This window comes from Callionymus lyra, chromosome 17 (genome assembly GCF_982586985.1).
Source record: "Callionymus lyra chromosome 17, fCalLyr1.hap1.1, whole genome shotgun sequence".
In the NCBI taxonomy this organism is placed as follows: domain Eukaryota; kingdom Metazoa; phylum Chordata; class Actinopteri; order Syngnathiformes; family Callionymidae; genus Callionymus; species Callionymus lyra.
This window is the reverse complement of record NC_141834.1, coordinates 4,063,586-4,082,821: the sequence shown is the minus strand read 5'-3', so window position 1 is coordinate 4,082,821 and position 19,236 is coordinate 4,063,586. Positions and strand designations below refer to the sequence as shown.

Sequence of the window (19,236 nt, the reverse complement as noted above, 5' to 3'; positions counted from 1 at the left end):
ACCAGTACCAGTCCCAGAACTGGGGGTAGATGACCACAGATTTAATAGACAAGAGAGCTGATCCAGACGATCAAACTTATGTCAAATGTTTCTGTAGGTGATAAAGATTTACTGGTAATACATATAATTCAGTGGCAGCTGCTGGTCTTTCAAAGAGAGGAAGCTACTTCTCGACCTACATCATAAAATGCTGCTTAAAAAAAATAAAAAAATCAATCGATCTTTGATCAATATAAATGCAGGACTTGAAGTTCTATAGATTTAGAATAGTCTCTATTGTTTAAAACAAAGTCAATTGCATAAAAAAAAAATCTGATCCATGGACCACCAGAGACGCTCAGAGTCCAATGGGCGGGACAATTTTTTTTTTTTTCTTTTTGTTCTTTAGTGGAAGCTGAGCTTAGAGCAGCAGCTTATGTGACGACATTAATACGTGTTGTAAGTTAGTAAGTAAAAAAACAAGAAAAAAAAAGTTTTTAAAAAGTTAACAAAAAAAATTCGGACACTTTGGTGAAGTCTACACAGCTGGCCGTTAAACCGGAAGTCTCGCGATGCTTGGAGCCTAACGTAAACAAGACCGTGGCGTCAGGTGGCGATCCTAAGTCACGTGACTGTGACCTCAGCGTCAGGTCGAGCTCAAGCGTGTGACAGCGCTGTGTTGACACAAGTCTTCCTGTAGGAACACAGGAGCGTCTTCGTCATGGCTGGACGTGTTTGGTCCGGTGAGGTGTCCACCGGGGTCCGGTCCCTGTTCTGCCTGCTCACGCCGAACGAGTCTTCGTTCGAGAAGCTGGAGGATGTTCCACCTTACGTGCAGCAGGTGAGAGTCACGCACAGACGTCACTGTTTCTACAGGTACACTCAGGTGTTGAAGATGTTGCTTTAGTTCTACGAGTGGTTGATGGTGGTACTGCAACATTTTTGTATTACTTCATAAAGTACTGCTAAACTTGCTGCTGCTACTAACAAATATTCAAATATTAATATTGCAGTGAAAACTACTACAACTTGAATACAACTTAAATTACTCGTATCTGAAATTACAGGAACTACTTTAATATTTTTTTCTTTTAAATCCTGACTGTAGTCATTTTATTTCTCAACACGAGGTTGTTTATGATCTTGATGTTTTTTTTAATAATGAAATTACGATTTTAAACTTGAAGATTTCAAAGGGCAACTAATGTGTAGATATTAGTGTTTCTTAAATATATCTTGGACCTCTATTGTACTCATCAGTATTTGTCTGTTTGTACAAAACTCTCTTTTAATAAATATATTTACATTAGGAAATGTGCTTAAGCCCCGCCCACCGCAAATACTTTGTCTTAAATCATGTTTACCATAACCACGCCCACTCTGCTGTGATTGGTCAAGCATCAAGGTATGTCACCGCTCGTCATCAATCCCAGAAGTCTTCACCTACAAGAGACTCGTATAAAAAAAGCGAGGCGTGATTACAGCTGGCTGGAGGAGGAGTGAAGCCATAATTATGTCATAATGGTCTCTTGTAACCTCTTATTCACCGAGATTTCAGACAGGGGAGAAATTTATAAGTAATTACTTCAAAACATTGTTATGATGAGAGACTTACTGCATCTTGGAGAGGAAGATTTGAAACATGTGAGTGAGTCAGGAGTGTTGGAGTTTGACATCAGCGCTCTACAAATATAATTTACTTATTTACTTACTTAGTTCCCTTTAATGAAGAAACTATTTTATGTTTTTAAAAGTAGAATTGGGTAAAAAAAAATTGTAATATAGATAGTGATTTATCAAGGTCATGGACAATCTGCAGATTACAAAGCAAGGCAACTGATTGCTCGTGCGATTGGGAAACAGAAGTTCAGGCATCTCTGGGAATATAAACTCGGCTCAACACGCCCCCAGCGTCGACTTGTCGAAACTGTGAACATTTGAAAACATTTGACAAGTTCATTGAGCTTCTACTTGTGCATCGTAACGGTTTGTCGGCTTGTTTCTGAGGAGGTCTGGTGCAGGTTTAGCAGCGAGTGTTAGTTATGAGACTTGTTTTTTTATGAGGGGAGGAGAACAATTACCCTCCCAGCAGGAGATCTAACAACCCTCACGCAAATGAAACAAATATGTGTGTGTGTGTGTGTGTGTGTGTGTGTGTGTGTGTCATGTCATTAATTATTGGGCACAATTGTTGCTCAGTTATTCCTCCACAGGCCGGAATAATTAGCAGGAAAACAAAAAGACGTCTAATTTTGGACTTGTTTGCGAGAGGGATGCTTGTTAGTTGTTGTTTTTCAGGAATTCATTAGAACTGCCTACAGACTTGTTCCCCCCGTCATCGGCGACCTTAATAAAATCGTATGTGACGTTCTCGACATCTGGTGCGCAACTGTCGCGGCTTGCGACAGGAGTGTCGAAGAAAAATCACACAAAAAGTAACGTTAGAACTCTAGAAAAATATCTCACAGATATCGTTGTTCATGCTGTAACTAAAATTGAAAATTGAAAATAGATATGTATTAACTATTGTGATGAATTTCCAGGAACTTTTTTACATTATCTTATATTATCCTTTAAGAAACATCTTAAGACATTTCTATTTGTTCAGGCTTTTCCTTGATTTTCTGGAACTCCTGTTGTGTTCTCAGTTTTATCTTGATCTTTAAAGTATATACTTTATTGAATATTGTTTTGATTGTTTTAGCGCTTCTTGACCCTGGTCTGGAAAAGCGCTATACAAATAAAAATGACTTACTTACTACTTACCTACATTATCATAATCAGTTTATTGGTTCTTTCGCAGTTTTGGTCACATTAGTGTCACATGTACTCTTAGAGAATAATTGAATAATTTAATTTTAATTGTCACGTAAAAGTGTCATGTGAAGCTATTTCAAGGTCATCGTTCTGTCCTTGTAGGTTCATTTTGGGATCTAGAAAAGACTACCACATCTGGATACTTACTTCGGCTACGACATTTGATTTTTTTTTTTTTTTTTTAATAATTCCCATTAACAATTTGTCGTGTCCTCTAACTAACAGATCATTTTCCGTCAAGTATTTCAAGCAGGAGAGTAGAGTTGTGGAGTGAGAATTGAACTTGGGCCGTCTGCACTTTTGTGAGCTCTCCAGCCAGATGTTGAGGGTTGCGTGTGATCACTTCCCCCCGGTGACACACACACTTCCTCTCCACCTGCGCCCGTGGCCTGCTCACACCCTGCGTGCTGAGCTCCTCGAAAGAACCATGTGTCCGGTTACGAACGCAGCCACTTGCTCAGCGTTCTTGAGTCGACCGGCCGCTCCGACGTGCCGCGGCAGGCGCGCACCCTGACCCCGGCGCTGACCCCGTCCCTCACTAATGACTTCCACGTTTGACAAGAGCCGCTGAGAGGTTATTACATCTTTCCAGGGCGGCCGCAAATAGAGGCGAGACCAAAGCGGAGCGGCGGTGTCGCCTCTATTTGCATTCAAGTCCTTCCACAGACCGAATTCTGATGTTTGTCAAGTTCTCCTGTGACTCTGCTAATGATGGATCTGTCTTCCCTCCTCACTAGCTAGCTCGCAGCGATCCACACTTATGCCTCTAAATCATTCCTTGATGAGTTAAGATCGTGGGGGCAGCAGTCTGATGTCCAGAGCTCCGGCTCAAATAAACATCTGGGCAATACTAGTCATTATGTTTCACTGGAGCAGATTATTTTCCAGTTTTATTGGAGCGTGTCAAATATTCATGACAATCCATATTATTTTTTAATACTTTAGTAGTTAAATATAGATAAAATCTAGTAAATGGAAAAACTTGTATATCATAATATTTTAAATGGCCATTAATATAAATAATATATGGCAACATTGAACTAGAAATGCTATAAAGAGAGAAATTGTTTCCCAAAGAAAGTATAAACTGTAAATTAATTTCAAATTATATTTACTGTAGAAATGTTTTTATGATAATTAACAACCATTAAATAGAGAAATTACATAAATAAATTAAATTGAATCAAATGATCTATATTTGGACAAAAACTAATTTATAATTATAATAATAATAGTTATAAGTATATATTAGATTAAACAATATAAACAATATCTATACGAAGCAATGAAGGTGTAGCGTCAATCCCATTTATCTCCTTAAATGTGACCTGTAAATAAATGTGTTTGTGGTATCCCTGGCTTCCAGAAATACATATGCAGTGGTGGAGGTCGTTCACCTTGACCCAGAGACCACACAAGGGATACCACAAACACATTTGTTTCCAGGCCTTCGGGTCTAACACAGGCTCTTTAAAAAAGTAGATTTTGAAAATTAATTATTTGGCTGAAATTGTTTAATGTTTAATAAAAATACATTTTTAAAGTCTCGTCTTTTTTTTGGACGTTTGTGTTCAGGCGACGCCCTTCTTCACGGGACTGATGCTGCTGGAGCTGCTGGTGGGTCTGCTGAAGGGCGACGGTGTCCGGGGGACAGTGGTCGACAGTTTCACCTCCATATCCGCAGGGATAGTCTCCAGACTGCCCTCGTAAGTGTCGCCAGGTCGTGTCGTCTGTCTCTGAACTGAATACCTGTAAGGGTTATGAGCGAACACTAATCAATTACAGTTTCAGGAAATGTTAAAAAAAGAAAAGATGACTAGATTTTGAAGTTTTTTTATTCACTTGAATGACCTCTCACTGCTGCCTCTCCATTAGGAATAAGCAATGAACTTCGTAACACAACAAATTAATAACTAAACTAGATTAACTGTCATGGCTCTGATGACGTGATGTGTTGTTGATCATCCTGTGATGCTTTTGTGACAATTCGTCACCATAACGCCAAGTCAGCAAGAGTGCAGGCTTGTGTCATTACAACAAGATATAGAGTGTTTCACTCTTTTTCATTGCTTATTTTTTTTACTAGACTTTACCAAAATAGCATCTTGAGATGTCAAGAGTCACATTCTAATACAATAAAAGGCAATAATAATAGATACAAAATATATATATATTTTTTCTCAATGTCCCGGTACCAAATGCTTTGTATATTGGTACGGGTCCCAGACCCAGTGTTTGGGAACAAATGATGTAAAATGCGACCCTTGTCAGAGGTATGGGCTATTTAAGTGCTTGTCTAGTTATAATGTGCATGTATTTACATGGAAAGTGTGTTCAGGTCAGAATCCAAATGCTCTGGTTGACCCCCTATGGTTCAGGAAGTTCTTCCCTTTAACACCTTCTTGTCCATAGACCTCTGAGTGACTACTGCGCCCTAGAGGTCAAGGTCGTTCGCTGATGTGCCGTCTCCTCAGGTTGTTGATGCGGAGCTGCGAGCTGACGGCTTACCTGTACGTCTGGGAGCAGTACCGCCTGGCGGAGCTGCCCTGGGACTCCGCCTGGACCTGGTGGTTCACCTTCCTGGGAGTGGACTTCGGCTACTACTGGGTTCACCGCTTCGCTCACGGTACAGACATAAACTTCGGTTATTTACATCAGAAATATGGTTGTAGAAGTCGAGATGGAGGAGCCTATGGAGCCGACCCAGGTCAAGGGTATAGGATGACCTCATCTCTCTGACTTGACCACAGGTCATTAGCTGGTGACGATACAACTAAACATGAGCTCCACATCATCGATGATGCAGAGATGATGAGAAATGAGTCGTCTTTGATTTAGTGCCATAAAACTGATTGATCTCCGTCATTTCTGGCCTCCGAGCGCCGATTAAACTCCCCTGGACCTTCGAGCTCCTCCGTCCAGCAGATAGCAAGGCGAAGAAGAGCCGTCGCTGATGCGGTGCAGAATGAGGAGCGTCCTCCTTCCAGGCAAGCAAGAGATCATTTCTGACGCAGCTGCTGCAGATGTGAGCGGCTTCTCCAGAGGATTGCGGTCTGAACTCGACGCTGTCACAGCGTCTTTGACTCTGTCGCAATAAAAACAGCAGGAAAGTATTACACCGGATACGAAGGTCCTGCAGAGACACAATGTTTCCCTCGCGCTGATTCACCAGCCAGATGCTGCGTCGCTCGCCCGCCTGTTTGTCCGGCGCTGACGTTTATTGGTCACCACGAGGTCCCTGCTGTCTGCTTCACTTTCTCGGCACACACCAAATGACCTGGTCACGCTGAGGTTACACTCGCTGGTCAAATACCTCAAGATGGTCAGAATGTCTCTAAAACATCAGGCAAGATGATATAGTAGAAAAACTGATCTGTCCAATTTGTTTTTCAGGAGGAGAAATCATTATTATTCCAATACATATATAGTAGTTAATGGAGCAACAAACTCAATAATGTCAAAATGTATTGAGTTTAACCAAATGGTTGAAAAAAATGTAGCAATCAAAAGGTTAACCATGTAATTATTTGACACTTTCAATACAATTTAATGGGAAATTGAATAAAGAAAATATAGAAAAACAACAAAAATCTGTAGTCGTCCAATTAAATAATCACGTAAAACTAAACTAGAGATAAAATATACAGAATCATGACTGTCAGAAGTGACTTGTTAAACTGTTTCAGGAGATACATTTGACATGTATAAAATATGTAACTTTTGATGAAAAAAAAAAAAAATCAAGCATAAAATGTAATCGGCTAAGAAACCCTGATTGAAAAATAAAGTTATTCATATTAATTGACAGAAAAATGTATTTTAAGTTAAGAAAAAGTTTAAGGCTGAAATATAAAAATATAAACGAAAACAAAATGTTTAAGAGATTGAAACTGTCCAAAAATAATAATGACTGATAAAAGAAATAACCAATATATTGAGTGAAGAAAATATATATCACATCGCAAAAAAACGAAAATATTTAAGATACAAGCTAAGATTTGATTTTAAAATGAAATAAAAAAACAACAAAATCTAAAAACAACTATAGTGGTTGTTAAAAAACAGAACATAACTAAAAACCTTTTAAATTTGGATATAAAGCGGTTTCTTATTGTTATAGTGTTTTTTCTGTGGCTATGGTACGGTGACTGTCACGTCTGTCCACGTGCCTGGACCCACAGTTTCACCTCTCCGCTCTCCAAAAAGAAAAGTTTCCACCGAGTTTCCTCTCGAGCCTGCACGGTTGTTATTGTGGAACATTGTTGGGTCCCAGATAATTGTCTGGTGCCGGGCAGCCGCAGAGCTCACTCTGGATATAAGCTTTCCCTCCCGTCACCGACGGGAAGTGGCTGTTTCTGACCGCAGGTCCGGGTAGGCACGCTCCTCGGTCCCCGCTCTAGTCAGCCGGGTCATCTGGTCAACCCCAGTTTCAAAGTCCAGATCTGTTAAAGTCTGGAAATGAAGCAGATGTGCCGCGTCCGACTTCAATACGTCTATTGAGTTTAAGCACCGAAGGAACCCCGAGTCTGAATCCCCATTGTGTCGAAACATTGCGGCTATAAATCTGATATTTCTCAGGGAACAATAGAAAGTTGGCAATTGAGCTCAAAGAAACATCCTCCAGTGGGAAATGTGAGTGCTCTAATGTAAAATATCATTTTCAATTTAACTGGTTTTATGGTCCCGTTTCATGGCTCCCCTCTCACGACTTCCACATGAAAGGGCAGCTCCAAAATAATTAAGTGGAAAGAAGTCTGGAAGGCGGCGCGGGACGCTGATGCCATCGTCGCTGCCAGACGCTGTGATCCTGCAGATAGCTGCAGATGAGAGGAAACTTACGGTCTGGACCAGGTTCAGCAGCTCCCATGACAGAAATATCAGACTAGATCCGCGCTGTGGCCTCGACTTTGACGTCTGCTACAAACCCACAGAGATCCGAGATGATGAAGACTTTAACAAGCTCGGGCTCAATCAAGAGCTTTTCTATCTCGTACAGGTTTTTTCCAGAGTGCTGACAGTGTAAGGTTTGTTTTAGATTAACCCCTCAGTAATGGTAGTTCTTGTGTTTCTGCGGTTACACCTGAGAGTCAATGGAACCACATGTTTTTGTTCTTCCTGTCCCCCGAACCAGAGGTTGGTATTTGGATCGCAGCGGCGAGTGTTTGACAGACCCGGTTGGGATGCGGCCATGTTGTTGACAGGCCCGTTGATCCTGTTTATTCTAACCTCGTATCACAAACACCACTAATGGCAGCCGTTCGCTTCTGGCAGCGTCTATATCTGGGCACGCCGGGGCCGGACCCAAACCATTAATCAGTCAGTCAGCTGTCCCCGGCTGATTATACGTGAGGTACCGGTCGCCCCGGCCACAACAGCGCTCGCTGCTGCTCCGCCTTTCACTTACGGGAGCGTTCCCGCGTCACTCGTCGCCGCCGTAATCGCTCAATCGTCAGCTGGAAATAGACGAGAGGAGAGAGTCGACACCATCCGACGTCTGCCGTGTGAACCCGACCTGAGCTCCAGAGAGTGGAATCTTCTTCGTAACATCTGGATGGACAAAAATCCAAAACCTTCAAGATGACAATTAATGGACCGTAAGAATATCAAGGGAATAGTTTTGCCATCGTAAAAATGAAACAAAAAGAAAAGTTGGATGAAGAAAAAGAAAGGGGAAAAAAAAAGACCATTAGAAAAAGCTAAAACAATGCCATACTACCCCAAATTAACAAAAATATAACCCTTAAAAAATACTCGACAATGAAAAGGGATCATCGAAAAACACAGATAAAATGAAAGATCATGTTTAAAAATGTATTGTTGTTTTACATCCAAATGATTATGTTTTTTTTTTTTATGAAAAGACGACTTTAAAATGAATACAAAAATATAAAGAAATATACATTTCTGAGGGATTAAACTCTAGAAAAAGAAAAGGTTTCAGGAGGTGTAAGGAAGAAATACTTTTAATATTTCACTCGGTTTAAAGAACATTTCTTAACCAGAAATAAAAAAGCCCTGATCAGTTAAAAAGTTAATGTTGAAAAAAGGGTTGTTGTCGTGAGCTTTAATCCGATGACACAGATCAATGAATCAGTTAATATATAACCCAAATGGTTTTGATGAACTTTACTGATAAATGGTTATTGTTTTTGTTTTTTTACTGTGAATGGTATGACCCGAAAAAATAGAACCAGAGGAAACATAGACTGTGGATTTATTCTTTATACCAAAGATGTCCTGGATCCAGAAGAAATTAGACGGAGAACTTGAGAATCTTTCTTTCTTCGTGGGTCAACAGATATTAGTTTTTTTTTGTATCACAAAAACTGAAAAGACTGGAAGAGACGACTCGTCCTTCGGCCTGGACTTTTCACACTTGGATGTTTTCGTTCGGAGCCCCCCAGCTCCGCGCCGCCCCGGCTGTCTGGGTCTACATAAATCTGCACTTTGACGGCTGCAGGTTAACTGAAGAATCCCAGCTCCCTCCCGGTTTCACGCAGCTTTGGTTTGGTCAGGATGTGGAGCACTCGCGGCTGCGGCTGAGGAGACCCGGCGAAGGGTCTCGCGGGAGTCCAAGACAACATGGACCATGATCTACAGGTCGCTGAGGTTCAACTCTGCTGTGTGCGATGAAAGAGAGGAAGAGCGCTCCAGTGGAATCCAGTCATCACAATGGGATAATGTTCTTCTGGCTCTGGCCTGGAACAACATGCAGAAGGGGGATGGGGGGGGGGGGGGTCGTTTGAACCGTCTCTGAGCTCAGCAGAACCAACAGTCTGGGTCGTCTTCATGTGGGACCTTAATGGGAGGACGCGGATGAGTGTGATGATGGATAAAGACTGAAGGATGGCGAAGGAGCGAGAACTTTTACAGAGAAGAAGAAACAGCAACTCCGTCACTGACTTGCTGTTGCAACAGATACGGAGACAGATTCTGTCCAACAACCAAACTCAGAACATCCCTAAAACATCCCTTTTATGCTATAGTTAACAACATTAATATGGTTATAAAACTTCTTCCTAACACGTTACCTCTCACATGTGTGACTGACTCGTTGAAGTATAAACCAGTGACATCCACTACTCCGTCGCTGGATGTTTACGTTGGCACTGCTCGCCGGCCTCCAATCCAAACACCGCTGGAAGGTTTACAGTCCATTACCGTGGTGACGGACGGCGGCCGACGGCCCCCCTTGAGCTGGCACTTGCTCAAAGGTGCCAAGAGTTTGTCGCCGAGGGTCTTGATCGGTTGGATTGATGGATGTAGTTGTGAAGTCGTAGAGTAACACTTGAGTGATCACAGACACTGATTTGAAAGCACTTTGTGTTGATTAAGCTCTTTGGCAAGAAACGTGTATTTACACAGCATGTCTCAAACCGACACAACCCTGGAGTTTGACTCGCATAGGCCAGAGGTGGAAATACATACATCAGTTGACATGCTCGCATAGTAACACACACTCGCAACCAACTGGTCAAACTAATGTCCTACTTTTCCCTTTAACCTAAAAGTGATAGTTCTGACAAATTCTGATTTCACTTCTACTGCCCCTCATGTTGACTAAGGTTTGGGATTATTTTCAGAGTAATTTGTCTTTTTCAGTGGTGCTCGTCTGTTACGTCCATCTTGTATTGACGAGAAGATTTTTTCTGGAGAAAATGAAAGTAGTTTATAATTTACGCTTGTTTGTGGCTGAAGTTTAAAGAATAACAAGGGATATAAACCAGAAGTATATCGTGAGCACTTCCAGAGCTCACAGAGCTCGCTATATTTACCCGGAGTAAAGATATTATTCAGAGATAAAAGTCGTCCACGTCTGTGGCAGTGTGACTAATTTGATTTATAAGTCTCCCAAAGCAATTTAAGATCCTTCAGCATCAGATTCTATTACAGAATGTGTCTCCACTGGAAGAGGTTGTTTGTCCGCCTGATAGTTGTGCCTGAATTAATTAATGACCATTAAACGATAGTTAATACTTTGGACGAACATGAACTGAATGTAGTGTATTTTTATCCTGATAAACACTTCTGTGAACAAGTTCATTCTGGATTCTATGAATGTCTCTCCATTCATCTACAGACTCGACAAGGATTATTTCTATAATAACTCTAACAAGTTTTATGACAAAGTCAATGAGGTTGGAAAAATCTTTTATTTTCAGACCTGCCCGCCGACTTTCAAAAAGAAAATGCACTTCAGCACCATGAACGCATCACTGCGACTGTGGTCTGAATAGACAGAAATGCTGCCCTGATGTAAACCTGGTTCTTTAGGGTTCAAAACTAGATGCCCGGACTCTTCAATTATGTACTTTTTATATTCCCACTTTAATGTAATAGTCACATATTTATTTATTATTTTATTTATTCATCTTATTTTATTAACATTTAATTTATTCTATCAAAAACTATTCCCGTTGTTTTATTTTTATTAACTTTTATTGTTTCTAAGTGAATCTAATGCAGACTGTTTTTATGATAAAAAGATAAAATAATGGCTGACTTTGGTTATGTATATGATTTATAAAAAAGCTTGTAGTAACATATAAAAAATAACTAGTGTATTTTTGGAGCGGTGAACTTATGAAAATTCTGACTTACAAACTATCAACTCAACTTTAACCTTTTGAACTAGTTCACATAGAAAATGAACTTTCACAACACTGGCCACAGGTGAGTTCAGGTGCCTTGAGAGTTCTCTGTGGCAGTGTATGTGTCAACCATTTCTATACTAAGACCGCTTGTCTCCTGCTTTTTGCTCAAACAACTGCTGCTCTGGCAAAACCATACTACAAGGAGCCGTACGAGGTGGCAGGAGACGAGGGAAAGGAAAGAAAAGATGGGAAGACGGCATCAGTGAATGGACTCACCTGAAACTCAGTGAGGCAATAAGAGCTGCCGAGGACGGAGAAATAATTTTATACATAGACATAGTTTCCTGCTTTAATAGTTTTCAGCCTGATGTTACAGACCTGCACGAAGATAAGGGCTTAATATTTCTTGTGAGGGAAATATGTGGTCATGAAGCTCCCTGTGGCTTCACTACCGACTTCCCCTTCGACTTAAAACCTCCCTCCTGTCGTGTGGTTCGACTCTGCAGTGTCCGGAGGTCAGCTCCTGAACAACATTCTGGACTGGTCCGACTTCCTTCAGTCCTTCTGTTAATTACGCATAAATAAAGCCTCAGTCGGCCTGTCGTGAGGTCAGATGTTATTGTGTCTTTCTCTGCTCGCGTGGGTTCGGTTCTCACCGTCAACGTCCCTCCCTGCTGAATCGCTGGAGCCAAACTATGCAGCGCCCCACAGGGTCCAGAGATGAGGACATGGTCTTGCAGTCAAGCCTAACAGTTCCAACTTCCTACCAATGACAACGAGCATCAATCTTAGCCGCCCGCGCTCTCAGACCCCGCCAAGCGCATTCCCAGCGAGGAGGGGAGAGAAAATAAAAGTGAGGCGGCTGGAATCAAACAAAGGCCGAATTATTCAGCCAAAGCAGTTTATAAGTCCATTTTAGAGCTGCAAGGATGCTGTTTTTCCTCGAGGTGTAACAGTTGTAACACAAGAGTCTAGTGAAGTTTTTGGTCGGTCCTGTGGCACACTTTGCTTTGGCTTTGACTTCATAAGCTATTCCTTTATTGTCAAACCTTTCATAATAAAACAATGTTGAAGTAGAATTTTCTTTTATACTTGCTGTGACCTTTAGGGGTCACCATGATAATGGATGTTAGGGTTTTTGATGTCGCAATGCTTAGTCGATTGTGTAGGTTTTTCATAGAGATTTTAATCTTTAGGTGTTTTAATAAATGTCGTGGTATTTCACTCTTTTGTTGACACCATTAGTAAAGTGAGTGCGGTAATTATTGCCTTCTTAGTTCTGTTGTTGCGTTGGAGAATATCTTCTGTTCAGATAAATAATATTTTGTAACAGTAACGGTGTAAAAAAACAAAAAACAGTGGGACCATACAAGGTCAGATGCAATATGGTAAGAAACCACTGGATTTCCTTAATGATGGTTTTAAGTATTGATGTATCTTGCGGTGTCTAGTAATCCAGGACGATTTTTGTGAAGCGTGCATCAAAGCATGTGTTGGTGATGTATGTGGTGACGTTCGAGGCCTTGAGACACGGCATACCACTTGACTGGTTGGAGATGCGCTCGTGGCTTCTGACATAATTTGACACAAAACACAATGATCTCCCTTCACATTTTTTAGATTTTATAGATTATTTTGCTAGACTTCTTAGCAACTGACAATATTTGTCATGGAGTTTGCAAGAAAGAGGATATTTTTTCCTTGGGGCAGCATTTTAAACTGATCTCTGAGCAGCCCCAGGCATGATATGGAAAAAATAATAATTATTTGTGGTCACATGATAATTGAAATCCTTAAATCATCAGGCTTCATCTCGCCATCACTAGCTTTAAGTGAGACTCGAACATGTGGAACAACATTGAACAACTAGTCTTCTAACTCAAATAAAATCCCCTTCACACTCACTTTCTAACTCAATAAACACTCTACAACTCACTCCACACTTGTTTTACAACACTCTTCCTCTCACTCCCTCTCAGTGAAATCATCACTGCAGCTGTGTGTGTGTGTGTGTGTGTGAGAAGCAGGCTGACCTCTTGAATCTGCTTTGTGTTCCAATGGTTCTACTCTGAAAGAGATTGAGTCAGAATGTTCTAGACAATGTCGACTTTTAAAGTATATCTGCAGTGTTAGCATCATCAAAATCCTCGGAAGAAACGTGGAGGTCACATAAACATTAATTTAAAAGAATAGTTGCAGGTTTTGTTGGTGATTGTCATCAGTGTTCGACCAGCGTAAGAGTACCGAGTGTCTTTACGAGCTCAGTGTCATACACACTTCCATTCTGACCGCCATCCAAAACACACAGCTAAACATGACATGCCATTTTCAAAAAACTGGTCTCCAGTCTTCACACCTTCTCAAATCCAGCAACGACCTCGTTAAATTAGCGAGCTGAGGAGCGTGGCCCGGCGGTGGGCTACTTCAGCTGCTCGTGCCCCGAGGTGTTCGTCCAGGTGTCACTCAATACCGAGGTGCTGGTTAGTCACGGCGACTGGAACGTTAAAGTGAAGAAAAAAAATTAAATAACTGAGATAAGTTGTTGGATGACCAGTCTGGAAAGAAATCATAAACGATTGTACCAGTCAATATTTAGATTAAATAATGTACTACAAAAACTTTAACTCCATCTGCCTTCTCATCATAAACCTACAAACAACGTTTAATACAAGTAATGAATATTTTTAATTTAATCTGTACAGAGGTTATACAATAATCATAAATTAATAACTTAACGTTCAATTAAAGACTTCACTGCTGGATTAAGACAATATAAACGTTTTAATGGTAGCAGCACTAATGTGAACTTGTTACGTTAGCATGTTGTCAGCTAGTTAAGATAAACTACAACAGTTCACGCTTAAAGACTTCATCACTAATTGATTTAGACAATATTTAAGTTTTAATGTAAGTAACGCTAATGGGAAATTCTTTCTTTAGCATGAGGCCGGCTAGTCAAGCTAACCTACAACAATAAATGCTTAAAAACCTTCTTACTAATGAATTGATACAATATTAACGTTAGCAGTGCTAATAAGAAGTTGTGACGTTAGCATGTTGTCAGCTAATCAAGCTAACCTATAACAGTAGATGCATGTAGACTTTATCACTAATTGATTTAGACAATATTAACGTTTTAACGTTAGTTACGTTCATTTGAATTTGTTACTTTAGCATAAGGGCGGCTAGTCAAGCTAACCTACAACAATATGTATTTGTAGTATATTCTACATACCTGCGTTTGAACCAGAAGTTTGACCATAAACATGTCTGCGCCTAGCATCTGATATTTGAGAAAACACACCGTTAGACATTAGATGGTAATGAACAACTAATTATGATGTATCTTCTTTCAAGATTCATCCCATTTCTAAGTGGGAAAATGAGCCTCGTCCTTAGTTTTGAGGACAATCTTTGAGGGCTGATCTAAAGGAACTAGGAAACCCGGTGAGGAGATGAATGAGATTGGGCATAACAATCCATCGTAATCTGATGATCACAAACCAAAGAGACTCAAATCAATGATTTAGTTGAATAAATACAATATCATTAATGAAGTTTAGTCATTAACAGTTTAATAATATTTTGATGAATTGATTCGTAAAACACTGAAAATGGCTTCTTGTAACAGAGATTAATGTTGATAAGATTATATTGACTAATATATTTAACAATTTTTTTCTCAAGTGTTGATGGAGAAAAAACAGCTTCTGTCTCTTGCAGTTCACAAACATGGTACTGTGTTCGGTTCTGCCGGGCCTTGAGCTCTCGAGATTCTGCAGGTTTTTGGGGGAAGCAGAGACGTTGGGGAGGTCCGGAAACGAGCAGACGTGCTCCTTCAGGACCCGAAAGTGAAACGCTAATATAAACGTATTGCAGCGCAGCAGAGGAATGAAACCCTGGAGCGCTTGGGACTCGACGCGAGAACCCGACCAGCTGCTGACCCGAACCTGGCCGCCGTACTACCTGAAGTTCACCCGCTGACCAGCAACAGTCACACCTCTGGCATTCATCGCCGCTATCCTGCAACACGGCAGAACGAGTCCTACTGGGCCGGGAGGTGTTTGGTCTAGAGAGGACTTTGGGATCGTGTGAAAGTTCAGAACCTGCAGCTGTGAGAGCAGACTGCACTCAAGTTTAGTTCCTGAGACGTGTACCGTCAGATGTTGTGTCGCCACGCATCCCCACATAACTGTATCTCATGCAAAACACACACAGTTCATGCTTCAGAAATAGAAGCATGAACTGTGTGTGTTGTGCAAGCGAGCTCTGGAACACTACTGTGAATGCTGCTAAAAAACAAGTGGCTCGGCGGAGGTTTGCGCTCTCTGAGTGCTTTCAAATGACACAGTGCCTTCTGTTATGACCACACGTGCATCAGCGCCCCCTCCTGGTCCTCATGTTGTATGGTGTGTCTCCGCAGAGGTCTTCCTCATCTGGGCGTCTCACCAGGTCCACCACAGCTCTGAGTACTACAACCTGACCACGGCACTCCGACAGTCCCTCACACAGCAGTTCACATCCTGGGTAAGAAGCCATAATATTATGACCAGGACACTGAACCCCCCCCCCCCCGACTCTTCTGTGATCCAGTGTAACGTGTTCGTGCGCACATTCAGACAAATTACCGAAGCTCACAGCTTCGTAAAAAGACGCTTGTTAAATCTTTACGGCGCAGAGATAACGAGTCTGGCACGAACACGCCAGCAGCAGTGACGTCACATGTTCCTGCTCCTCAGATCTTCTACCTCCCTCTGGCCCTGGTGGTTCCTCCTTCAGTCTTCGCTGTTCACCTGCAGCTGAACCTCCTCTACCAGTTCTGGATCCACACTGAGGTGACCTCCCATGTTTCAAATTCAAGAAAAGTATTTCAATTATTCAACTGCACTTTTCGAAAACATTAACTATGTATCACTTTTTTAACATAATTTACCCAGAACTCCTTAAATATTACATTTCTTTTTTTTTGTTGTTTTAAACTGTGTGTTGCTTGTCCTTCATTTTAAACCAGTTTATGATTATCTTTTACTCGACACTTATATTTACTCTTTCCTCCCATTTAAACTCTTCTCTAAATGGTCTGTTACTTTTATGTTTTTTTATTTGTGTTTTTTAAATAATTCATCAATTGGTTATAGTATTTAATAATTTATTTGAAAGTATTTTCTTTTTTTTTTATTTAACTAGCAGCTTTTTAGATTTAATAATGATAATTATAATAATAATAATAATAATAATAAAGAGTACAAATACAATCAATAATTGTCATGGTAGAAAATAAAAACTGATTTGTAAATGTTTTAATTTCCAAAAGTGTATAATACAATTTAAATAAATGTATTAATCTCATGTTATTGTTAAGTGTCTAAATAATATTATTAGATTAGATTAGATTAGATTGCCTTCATTAGAAAGGCGCTATATAAATAGAGATTATTATTATTATTATTATTATTATTGATCCCTCTGGAGATCTTTGGGAAATAAGGTTTCCAGTAAACAGCAGACAACAGAAGGTACAACAGTTTCATAAAAACAAGAACAAGAACAAAGTTAAAATAAAAAGAACAAAGTGCAAATATAAAGTGCATAGTTCAAAATAAATAACACAAAGACCTAAAAGGATACAAACATAGAATAACATCACTCTTCACTCTGATACTATAACTCAGAGTTTTACAGTCTAATAGTACGAGGAATGAATGAGTCCCAGAGGTGACCCAGAGGCCTGAAAACAAATGTCTTTGTGGTATCCCTTGTGTTATCTCTGGGTCAAAGTGAATGATATCCACCACTGCTTATGTATTTCTAGAAGCCAGGGAGGTCCTCCGGGTCACCTTGACCCAGAGATAACACAACAATATAAATGATATATATACTGCAATTTTTTACATTTTTGTTTTCTTTTATGCGTTTTAATCCTTTTCATTTAAATGCAGATGTATTAAATGATAAGCAGTGTTTTATACTCCTTAAATAAAAATGTAAAACAAATAGTTCACCCTGTAATAATAACATAAACCTTCAAGTGTATTTATTGATATTAGTTATATAAACAGTTCTAATAATATTTTAACATAATGAAAATATTTGTTTTATAATTCTTTCATCAAGTTTTAAATATTTATATTCTGGTTGTGTTGATTACTTTAGTCTGGTCATGGCTGTTTACTTCTATTTAACCGACTATCAGAATGATTTTTCGTGAAGCTCAAACTCCACCGATTGGAAGCAGCTTCCGTGCTCACAAAGTCTGATCAGGGAGATTAATAATCCCCCCAAGTCGACACTCCTGTCCAGACCGGTCGCTGGATTCAATAAAAAATAATGAGACTTTATGAAATATTCTAACAGAAGTGAACTCGGAGAGTGTCGGCGCCATCTCTAGCATTCGGAACGCCCTCCGTCCTTTAGTGCTCCATTAGTGCAGCGACTGGTTCCTCAGAGAAGAGTGATTTATGCCTGCTTTATGAGCTCTCGCTTGATGTTTGTAATTTATTGGCGCACCAGTCCTCACAGCATGGCGACCTCGCAGCCGCCGTGAAGTGGCCGAGGGACTTCTCCTCGGAGAGGAAAGTCTCACGCTCGGCTGGAATAATGGATCTTCCTGTCCAGCTGCAATCGACTGGGATTTTGTTTTCATGTGAAATGCTTATTAATGTAGCAGTTTAAACCTGATATAGACAATGTCCTCGTCCCAGTCCTTCTCCTGCTCTCCCCCGCGGAGAGTCCTAGGTCTGCCGCCGGTTAAACACCTTGCTAGTTAATAGACATGAGATGTCAGAGCAGGAATCAAACTCTGAGTCTCTCCTGACACCTGCAGAGAAACTTTAGTCTCTGTGATCTTGTTCTTCAGTTACTGTGAGGCTACAGAACACAGTCAGAATAGAAAGCCACCATGAGCTGAGAGTCTTGTCTTCTGGCTCAGCTCTCACTATGAAAGATTACGCTGTACTGATCCATCTCCATCTCTCCCTCACTCGTGAACAAGACTCCAAGATACGTAGATCTAATCCAAGCCTAAATAGGATGTGTCACCCTGAATGAGAATGAAGGACTATCTAAAACTTGATGATGTTGTATAATCATGATGGTTAACCATTGTGTTATCTCAGGGTCAAGGTGACCCAGAGGCATTAACAGCAACGCCAGGGATAGAAAAAACTCATTTGTGGTATGTGTTTGTGGTATCCCTGGTGTTGTTGTTCGGGCCTCCGGGTCACCTTGACCCTGAGCTAACAGTAGGGTTGAGATGGAAACTAGAAAGTTTGACGCACGTCTGGGGACGTTCTGGTTTTAGGCCTGGTGACATCATCAGGTCAAAAGTCACTTTTCAACTGGATGTTCTCATGAACGACTCTTCATTTATTATTTGGCTGATTTATGGCTCACTGAGAGACCAGAGACTGACAAGTCCCAATCCAGTCGTCTGCGTGGAAAAAGTTGTGTCATCTTTGACTTGGATTCTGAAAATAAATCTTGTGATCCCGGCTGTACATATGTTGTTGTGTTTGTGCGCAGCTGATCCGAGACCTGGGCCCCCTGGAGTGGATCTTCAACACCCCCAAACATCACCGTGTTCATCACGGTGAGTTTGTCAGAGTTAGCCTCACAAGTAAAGTGCACATGTGCTCACGCCTCTTCCTCTCCTGGTGTTAGGCCGGAATCTCTACTGCATCGACAAAAACTATGGAGGAATCCTCATCATCTGGGACCGACTGTTCGGTAAGCGGGGGTGTTGGGCGGGAGACCCGGGTCAGCCCGACTGAACTTCTTGTCTCTTTTTTACTTTTTCTTGTTTGTGTGAAGATAAAACAAAATGATGTGACTGTAAGTGTGTGCTCAG

At 40.8% G+C, this 19,236-nt stretch overlaps 1 protein-coding gene across 1 annotated transcript in view; it reads left to right on the top strand.

Moving 5' to 3' along the window:
• The first annotated feature begins 665 nt into the window (after positions 1–665).
• Positions 666–19,236, top strand: part of agmo (alkylglycerol monooxygenase) — a 28,619-nt gene continuing 10,048 nt past the window's right edge. Inside the window, exons 1-7 of the mRNA XM_087812621.1 lie at positions 666–820; positions 4,372–4,502; positions 5,271–5,422; positions 15,814–15,917; positions 16,130–16,225; positions 18,912–18,978; positions 19,050–19,115. Coding sequence (XP_087668747.1) covers positions 701–820; positions 4,372–4,502; positions 5,271–5,422; positions 15,814–15,917; positions 16,130–16,225; positions 18,912–18,978; positions 19,050–19,115 — 736 coding nt within the window. The 5' untranslated portion in view covers positions 666–700. The remainder of the gene's footprint in view (positions 821–4,371; positions 4,503–5,270; positions 5,423–15,813; positions 15,918–16,129; positions 16,226–18,911; positions 18,979–19,049; positions 19,116–19,236) is intronic.